Source organism: Arachis ipaensis, chromosome B01, assembly GCF_000816755.2.
Source record: "Arachis ipaensis cultivar K30076 chromosome B01, Araip1.1, whole genome shotgun sequence".
Taxonomy (NCBI): Eukaryota; Viridiplantae; Streptophyta; class Magnoliopsida; order Fabales; family Fabaceae; genus Arachis; species Arachis ipaensis.
This window is the reverse complement of record NC_029785.2, coordinates 118,239,188-118,249,494: the sequence shown is the minus strand read 5'-3', so window position 1 is coordinate 118,249,494 and position 10,307 is coordinate 118,239,188. Positions and strand designations below refer to the sequence as shown.

Genomic DNA, 10,307 nt, shown 5'->3' with positions numbered 1-10,307 from the left:
ATGTTCCAGAGGAGTGATTTTGATCCCCACTATGAGCGTGGCACGCCAGGGCATATGCCAGCCTGACTCCCTTTCATTCAAATGAAGATATCTTGAGCTACACGATTTCAAATGAGGTCCTTTCAGTTCCATTAAAAAGTAGACATCTAGAGCTTTCCAACTATATATAACACTTTATAATGAACACTGGAATTGAAGAAGATATTGACCCCGAAAATACAAGGAGCAAAACATGTCCCTACAGAGTTACCAGCCTGACCTCTTCATCTTCAAAGGAACATAACTTGAGTTGTAGAGATCCAAATGACATGATTTTGGTAGCATTAGAAAGCTGACATCAAGAGCTTTCCAAAAATATATAACAGGTTATAGTGAACGTTAAATATGAAGCTACAAGAGGCCATTATTTCAGCATTGTAAAACCTGGGCGTGGCACGCCAGCTCGAGGGCGTGGCATGCCAATCCCTTTCCTAAGATGGGCATGGCACGCTAGGTTCTGGGCGTGGCACGCCAGTTCTAATGGCCAAAGAGGAAGATTTTGTGCATCGTTGAAGGTGTTGCACACCAAAGGGTGGGCGTGGCACGCCAGTTTTACAACACAAGGGGCGTGGCACTTCAGAAGTGGGCGTGGCACGCCGAGATACTTGACAGACTGACCTCTTCACCTTTAAATGGGCATAACTTGAGCTACAGAGATCCAAATGTGTTGATTCTAGAGGCATTAGAAAGCTAACATCAAGGGCTTTCCAACAATATATAATATTTCATAGTGGACATTCAATTTGAGGCCTAAACTACTCCATCTATTCAGCGTGCAAAGTGGGTCATACTCCATCTATTGGGCGTGGCACTTGAAACCACACGCCAACTCTCCCTGCAGCCCCAACCTTTAACCAAGCCCAAGTCAAGCCATAATTGTCAACCAATCAAGGCCACAAGAAGCATCTAGAATAGTTTATTTTTATTTAATTGTAATTTGCTTTTAATTTCATTTAAGTTTGTAATTTAGGAGAGCTTATATAGAGGCCTTAGTTTCATAGAATTAGAGATGCTATGCTGGGGGAATCATCATCAATCATTGGGAGGGGTCTTCGGACTCCCTTGATGCCAGGGCATTTTGGCCAGTTTCACTGACCTTTTCTTTACTGTTTTTAGGGAAGTTTCATGCATTTCCTTAGGAAATAAGCTAGTTTTGGGTAGATATTCACTTACATCTTGATTCAAGCATACATTGTGCACTTTACATGATTTCATGAGGATTTTGCATGAATTTAAGGACAAATTGGATGTTGCATTTCCCATGACTTAGACTAGAACTTTGATGCACTTTATTGCTTGATTTCAGGACAAACGAAGCAAAGAAGAACCACATTAGTGGCTACGTTAGTTACACTAACGTTAACACTAACGTGGAATGGGAGTAACTTGCAAAGTTAATGAGAAAAGTAATTGCCAATAACGCTCTCGAAGCCATCATTGCCCACGTTAAGAGTCACGTTAACTAAGTTAACGTGAACTCTAACGTGGAAGAAAGGAAATGGAGCCAACGTTAGTGACACTTAACATTATCACTAACGTTGGACCAAGCTCATAAGTGCCCACGTTAGTTGCCACGTTAACTTAGTTAACGTGGAGGTTAACGTGAAGAAGGGAGGTGATCGCCAACGTTAGTGACACCCAACATTGTCATAACGTTGGAATTAGCCCACATAAGCCACTATGAGCCACGTTAACTCCCACATTAACTTAGTTAACGTGGAAGCTAACGTGGATAAGGGAATGATGAGCCAACGTTAGTGACACTCAACTTTTTGTCACTAACGTTGGAGATGGCTAGCATGGCCACGTTAGAAGCCACGTTAACCTAGTTAACGTGGACTCTAACGTGAGAAATAGGGGCACATTGGAACGTTAGTGACAATGGTAAGTGTCACTAACGTTCTCGAAGGTTGGCAAGCCTACGTTAAAAGAGCCACGTTAACTAAGTTAACGTGGACTCTAACGTGGGGAAAGGGGAGACTTCTCAATGTTATTGGGAAAGGCAAGTCCCAATAACGTGTGCGAAGGACAAAGAGGCAATGTTAGTGGCAACGTTTGTGCCACTAACGTTGAAGATAACATGGCTCTTACTTGGGTGAGGAACGTTAGTGAAAAAGGTGATTGTCACTAACGTTCTCGAACCCATATTTTCACTGAACGTTAACACCACTAACGTCCTGAGCTAAAGTCTCTGCCCACTTCACACTTTCTCTCTGCAAGTAAAGCCAAGCCCAATAAAGAAGAGAACTGCTTCAAACTCAAGATCTAGAGGCCCATACCCAAGACTTGAAGAGCCAACTAGAAGAACAGAAGAGTAGTATATATAGGAGTAGCTTTGAATTAAATTGGGAGTTGGAAATTATAGGGAGACTCTGGGCATAGAATTACTCTCTGTATTTACTTTCTCTACACTTCTAGTTTCATCATGTATTCTCCATCTTTGTTTTCATTTTTTAGAGCTATGAACAACTAAACCCCTTTCATTGGGTTAGGGAGCTCTGTTGTAATTTGATGGATCAATACTAGTTTTCATTATTCTTCTTCTATCTGTTTTCTTGATTTTACTTGAAAACTTTCGATCTTCATCCAATTGGATAGTTATCTTGGAAAAGAAGCTATTCATACTTGGATCTCTTCTTGGTACACTTACCGAAGGAAATTTGTTGCGAGACAAGTTATCCGTGTATCAGGTTTATGGCACCATTGTCGGGGATTGATTGTGCATCAACAATGATTAAATTGGAGGATAACTAGATTGAGCATTTTATTTTTGTTTGATTTAATTTTCTGTTTGAGTCATTTACATTCTGTTATAGTTAATTTCTTCCCTTCCCCCTATTTTTTCTTTGTTATTTACCATTTATTTCACTAACCCACTAAGTGTTTGATATATTGCATCACTCACACTAACAGTAATTCTGACAGATATACTTTCTGCACCTATTCTCTTTGCTTGTACTTGATGGTTGTATGACAGGGAGAAGAAGAAACAAATTCTTAGCAAGATTTTACCCCCCTCAACAAATCAATAGGCTAAGAGCTGAGGTCCAAACTTTCAGGCAACAAGATGGTGAGACTCTGTATGAAGCATGGGAGAGGTTTAAAGACCTAACAAGGAGGTACCCACCAGATATATTCAATGAATGGGTGCAGCTGCACATTTTCTATGAAGGGCTCTCTTATGAGTCAAAGAAGGCCGTAGACCATTCATCCGGAGGATCTTTGAACAAGAAGAAGACCATAGAGGAGGCCATAGATGTCATTGAAACTGTAGCAGAGAATAACTACTTCAAGAGGAGTAATGGAGTTAAACAATGTAGATGCTCTGCTGGCCCAAAACAAGCTCATTACCCAGCAGCTGGCTGACCTCACCAAGAAGATAGAGAGGAACCAAGTAGCAGCAATCACCACTTCATCAACAACCCAAGAAGGAGTGAATGAAGAAGCAGAGGGTAGTCAGGAGCAAGCCAACTACATTGGGAATTCACCTAAGCAAAACCATGATCCATACTCCAAGACCTACAACCCCGGATGGAGGAATCACCCAAACTTTGGGTGGGAAAATCAACAAGACCAAAGCCTTGATCAAAGACGCCCAAATCCCAACAATGCAGCCCACCAACATTTCACATCTAGACCATATCAACACCCCCATAACAACACATCTCCACATCCATATCAAAACCAAAATAACTTACCTCATCCTTCCACATCTAATCCCGATCTACAATTATTTGATGACAGACTCTCAAGGATTGAGAATCTACTTGAAGGCATAGGCAAAGAGATTCAAGACAGTAAAGCGTTCCGAGAAGAAGTGATGTCCAATATGCAGAATCAGGATGCTGCCATCAAGAAACTTGAGACACAAATTGGCTACTTATTCAAGCAAATTTCCAGCCACAACCTTCACAGTAATACTAACTCAACCAAAAGGGAGGAGTGTCAGGCTATCACCCTTAGGAGTGGGAAGGAACTGAAGGAAACCCCCCAGAAACCACAAGAAGAGGACTCAAATAAAGAGGAAGAAGAGCAGGACGAAGCTCGAGTTCCGACTTTGAGTTCACAAAAAGGGGAAGGAGTGCTGAAGCCAGACGTCCCAAGAGTCCCATACCCTCAGCAATTAAAGAAGAAGGGAGATGACAATCAGTTTTCGAGATTTTTGAAAATCTTCAAGAAACTGCAAATCAACATACCCTTTGCTGAAGCAATAGAACAAATGCCACTCTACGCCAAGTTCTTGAAGGAGCTTATGACTAAGAAGAGAAGCTGGAAGAATAACGAGACTGTGATACTAACTGAAGAATGTAGTGCTATCATTCAGTACAAACTGCCCCAGAAATTGAAGGATCCTGGGAGTTTTCAGATCCCTTGCATTATAGGGGAAATCATAGTGGAGAAAGCTCTTTGTGACTTAGGAGCCAGCATCAACTTGATGTCAGTAGCTATGATGAGGAAGATGAAGATAGAGGAAGCTAAACCAATAAAAATGGCCTTACAGTTGGCAGACAGATCGTTCAAGTTCCCTCATGGCGTAGTAGAGGATTTGCTGGTGAAAGTGGGAGACTTCATATTCCCGGCAGACTTCGTAGTGCTGGACATGCAAGAGGAAGCCAAGACCTCTATTATCTTAGGAAGGCCGTTCTTGGCCACTGCTGGAGCTGTCATTGATGTCCAAAAAGGTGATCTCACCCTGAGATTACACAAGGAAAAGATGACAATCAATGTGTTGAAGGCCATGAGTTACCCACAAGAACAACATGGAGAATGTATGAGGTTGGACTCACTTGAAGAGGAGGTACAGGAGAGTCTTGAAGAAGAAGAGTCTGAAGAACCCGAAATAATAATAGAAGAAGAGTGTACATCAAGTGAAGAGGTTGCAACAACAGAAATTGGCATACCAGGTGCACCAAAGGAAGAGAATGAAAAGTCAGAGGCACCTAAACTTGAACTCAAAGCACTTCCACCCACTCTCAAATATGCATACTTAGGAGAAAATGAAAATTACCCAGTGATCATAAGCTCATGCCTCAGCAAAGATCAAGAGGATGAACTGATCAAAGTACTGCGACAGCACAAGGATGCCATTGGTTGGACACTTGCTGACCTGAAGGGGATAAGTTCGGCCATATGCATGCACAAGATACTGCTGGAAGATGATGCCAAACCATCCATTCAATCCCAAAGGAGGTTGAACCCAATCATGAAGGAAGTGGTACAGAAGGAAGTTATGAAGTTATGGCAAGGGGGGGTAATTTACCCAATCTCAGACAGCCCCTGGGTTAGCCCCGTGCATGTCGTCCCAAAAAAGAGAGGAATTACCGTGGTTCCCAATGAGAAGAACGAACTAATTCCTACAAGGACAGTCACAGGATGGCGGATGTGCATAGACTACAGGAAGCTCAACGAGGCTACACGAAAAGATCATTTTCCCCTCCCATTCATGGATCAGATGTTGGAAAGACTTGAAGGGCACGCATATTATTGTTTTCTCGACGGTTATTCAGGATATAACCAAATAGTGGTTGATCCCAGAGATCAAGAGAAAACCTCATTCACTTGCCCATATGGAGTATTTGCCTACAAGCGCATGCCATTTGGGCTATGTAATGCACCTACGACTTTCCAACGCTGCATGCTTTCTATCTTTTCAGATATGATAGAAAAATTCATTGAAGTTTTTATGGATGATTTCTCGGTATTCGGAGATTCCTTCCCTAGTTGCCTACATCACCTCGCCTTGGTATTGAAAAGATGCCAAGAGACCAATTTGGTCTTGAACTGGGAAAAATGTCACTTTATGGTGACAGGAGGAATAGTCCTTGGTCACAAAGTTTCTAACCAAGGCATTGAGGTTGACAGAGCTAAAGTAGAACTTATTGAAAAACTGCCTCCACCCAGTGATGTCAGGGCAATTAGGAGCTTTTTGGGGCATGCTGGTTTTTACAGAAGGCTTATTAAATATTTTTCAAAGATAGCCAAGCCCTTAAGCAATCTCCTTGTATCTGATACACCATTTATCTTTGATGAAACATGCATGTTAGCCTTTGAAAATTTGAAAATGAGGTTGTCCTCTGCTCCTATCATTTCCCTACCTGATTGGAATTTACCGTTTGAATTAATGTGTGATGCATCTGATTTTGCAGTTGGGGCAGTGTTAGGACAGAGGAAAGACAACTTAGTCCATGTGATATACTATGCTAGCAAAGTCCTTAATGATACTCAAAGAAATTATACCACTACTGAAAAGGAGTTACTAGCAATAGTTTTTACATTTGACAAGTTTAGATCATACCTCATTGGTGCTAAAGTGATTGTTTTTACAGATCACACAGCACTTAAATATTTGTTTGCCAAGCAAGAATTAAAACCAAGACTAATAAGATGGATCTTATTGCTGCAGGAATTCAATATTGAAATCAGAGACAAGAAAGGAGTGGAGAACAAGGTAGCAGATCACCTATCCAGGATTCCTCATGATAAAGGTGGAACACATGATACAAGTGTGAACGAGTTCTTCCCTGATGAGCAGTTGATGATAGTTCATAAAGCACCATGGTTCGCAGACATTGCCAACTTCAAGGCAACTGGGGCATTACCTCCAGAGATCAATAAACATCAAAAAAGAAAGCTCATGAATGATGCAAAGTACTTTGTCTGGGATGAGCCATATCTATTCAAGAAGTGTTCAGATGGAATCCTTAGAAGATGTGTTTCGGAAGAAGAAGGACGAGAGGTCCTATGGAATTACCACGGCTCATGCTATGGAGGCCATTTTGGAGGGGATAGAACTGCAGCTAAGGTGTTACAAAGCGGATTCTTTTGGCCCACCCTTTTCAAGGATGCCAAAGAACTAGTAAAGAGCTGCAATGAATGCCAAAGATCTGGAAACTTGCCCAAAAGAGATGAGATGCCACAAAATTTCATCTTGGAACTGGAATTGTTTGATGTGTGGGGAATCGATTTCATGGGACCATTCCCAACCTCATATGCAAACAAGTACATCTTGGTAGTAGTGGATTATGTTTCCAAGTGGGTAGAGGCTATTGCAACCCCAACGAATGATAACAGGGTAGTCATGAACTTCCTCAGGAAGAATATCTTTAGCCGGTTTGGAGTCCCACGAGCACTCATCAGTGATGGAGGGAGCCATTTTTGTAACAGACCACTAGAAGCTCTTCTCCTACGATATGGGATAAAACACAAGGTAGCCACACCTTACCATCCCCAAACAAGTGGAAAAACTGAGATATCCAACAGAGAGCTAAAGAGGATTCTGGAAAAGACTGTGGGTGCATCAAGAAAGGATTGGTCGAAAAAGCTAGATGATGCTCTTTGGGCATACAGAACAGCATTCAAAACACCACTTGGAATGTCCCCATATCAACTAGTGTATGGGAAAGCTTGTCATTTACCACTGGAGCTAGAACACAAAGCTCTCTGGGCTATCAAGATACTAAATTTTGACAGCATTGCTGCTGGTGCAAAGAGGATCTTGCAGCTGCAAGAGATGGAGGAATTCAGGTCACAAGCCTATGAAAATACCAAGATGTATAAAGAGAAATCAAAGAGAAGACATGACATGCATCTTGCACCCAGGAGTTTCGAAAAGGGGCAGCGAGTACTCCTTTACAATTCCAAATTGAGACTATTCCCAGAAAAACTCAAATCAAGGTGGTCCGGACCTTTTCTTGTTACAAAAGTTTCGCCATATGGACACATCGAAATCATGGATGAAGGTTCAGAGAGGACTTTTACAGTGAACGGACAAAGACTCAATCATTATCTGGGAAACATGGGGGAAAACCCCAGAGTAAATTACCATCTCAAGTAAAGGAGGAACCGTCGAGCTAGCGACGATAAAAAAGCGCTCTGTTGGGAGGCAACCCAACCTCAGGTAGTTTCCTTTTCATCTTTATTTCAATAAGGATCGCAAGTTGTTTCCCCTGTATTGCGAGGAGCTAAGTTTGGTGTTCCACACCAAAATAATTCAAGAGTGAAAGTGTGATTCTAAGTTTGGTGTTCCACCAAAGACATTAGTTAGAATTACACCCCATTCCCAAAACACATTTCTAGCTCCAACCAATCAAGGGAAACCACTTAGATGTAGTTAGACTTAAGTAATAATTGTTTTGTTAACAACAAGATATGAGGTTCTCTGCATATATGCAATGTTTTGTACTGGGCAAGGAACTAAGTTTGGTGTTCACACACTAAATTAAATTCAAAAGCCACAAGCATACATGCAAGCTAACTATGTCTCAAGTGCTTTGGGAACAAGCAACTTCCAATAACTTTGCAGGAATCTTATGAGGAAATGGTGCATCTTCACCCAAGGAAGTGAAGTAGCAAGGACTAGGATGATGACAAAGAAAGAGGGCAACTAGAAATCATCACCCGAAGGTTGCATTGTTACTTAATTCCATTATACTCGGAATTGTTGAAAATTGGAAGTCCGAATGCACTTTTGATTAATAGTTACTCGTAGTTGGAACCTTTTTCAACTCTGTCTCTTGAGTTTTGTGTTGAAGAGGTCTATGCTTGCTGGTCTTTATGTCACTGCACCCTTACTTTGCTTACTTGTATGTTTGTCCCTTTAAATCAAATGAAAAGAGAATGAGTGTTTTTAAAGACCAAAGAGGAGTTCATACTATGGAATAAGTTCATGAGTTTATGGTATAGTCATAAGTTAGCTAAGTTGGTTCAACCACAAGGTGGGAGGACAACTATCTGTCATGAATACTATGCTTGAGACACACCCCATGAGACTAGCTAAATAAGAAGATCCTAATAAGAAAAAGGGAAAGAACAATCAAAGTTGAGGAATAAAAGAAAAAGAATAAGCAATAAGGCTAGGCACCAATAGTTTTTAATCTTGAGGCATGTGTCTGTGGTGCTTCTGTGTGAGGGATCTACTTGGATGAATAAGCTCTTAGGGGTGCCTTATCACTTGGTAACTTGGGTTAACTAACTCGGGATTATCAGCTGAAAGTCCACTATCAAGAGTAACCTTCACTACAGAGCATTTAGTAACCCAAAGAGGTGCTGGACACCAAGGTCTCAAGAAAGAAAACAAACAAACCATGTGCCTGTGGTGTGTATGTATGGGGGAGAGGCTTGAGCAAGTAAGTCCTTAGGGGTGCTTCAACACCTAGCACCTTGAACCAACTGGTTCGGGAGTGTTGGCTGAAAGCTTATTTTAAAGAGTTGCCCCCTTACAGAGCACATAGCTTAAGAACAAAAATAAGCCCTGAAATAACAACAAAAGGAACAATGAATAAAAGTCTCATGGGATGCAATCACAGTGAGTATTCTAGGACATGATAAAGGTCTGAAAGCCAGGAATGAACCTAAGTTGCTATGCATGAAACCACCATAAAACCAGGGACATGACTTCCACAAGAATGACTCATTTCTCTTGGCATTCCATTCATCATTCTCTTGTTCCAATACTTGCTTAGGGACAAGCAAGCTTTAAGTTTGGTGTTATGATGCCAAGGCATTTTGGCCAGTTTCACTGACCTTTTCTTTACTGTTTTTAGGGTAGTTTCATGCATTTTCTTAGGAAATAAGCTAATTTTGGGTAGATATTCACTTACATCTTGATTCAAGCATACATTGTGCACTTTACATGATTTCATGAGGANTTATCACTAACGTTGGACCAAGCTCATAAGTGGCCACGTTAGTTGCCACGTTAACTTAGTTAACGTGGCCTCTAATGTTAAGAAGTAAAGGGGAAGCCAACGTTAGTGACATTCAACATTGTCACTAATGTTGGCCAAGTCACAATAAGCCACGTTACTTCCACGTTAACCTAGTTAACGTGGAAGCTAACATGAGGAGACAAAGTGGTCGACAACGTTAGTGACACCAAACATTGTCACTAACGCGTGGACTCTAACGTGGGGAAAGGGGAGACTTCTCAACGTTATTGGGAAAGGCAAGTCCCAATAACGTATGCGAACGACAAAGACGCAACGTTAGTGGCAACGTTTGTGCCACTAACGTTGAAGATAACGTGGCTCTTACTTGGGTGAGAAACGTTAGTGAAAAAGGTGATTGTCACTAATGTTCTCGAACCCATATTTTCACTGAACGTTAACACCACTAACGTCCTGAGAATGCAACATCTCCTAAGCCCAATGAACTCCCCATTTCTGATCTTACCAATTCTCTTTAATTTCTGTCATTTACTTTTATGAGCAATTACCCCATCCCCATTTAAGATTCTGTAATTTAGTTTCCGTCATTTACATTCAGCTTTT

General features: G+C 41.3%; 1 protein-coding gene across 1 annotated transcript; it reads left to right on the top strand.

Annotated features, from left to right (window-relative positions):
• On the top strand, window positions 6,113–6,748 carry LOC110272159 (the record flags this gene model as incomplete). The annotated part of the gene is made up of 2 exons (XM_021124047.1): window positions 6,113–6,247; window positions 6,443–6,748. Coding segments are annotated over 2 exons (441 nt in total), but the record flags the coding sequence as incomplete, so codon positions are not given.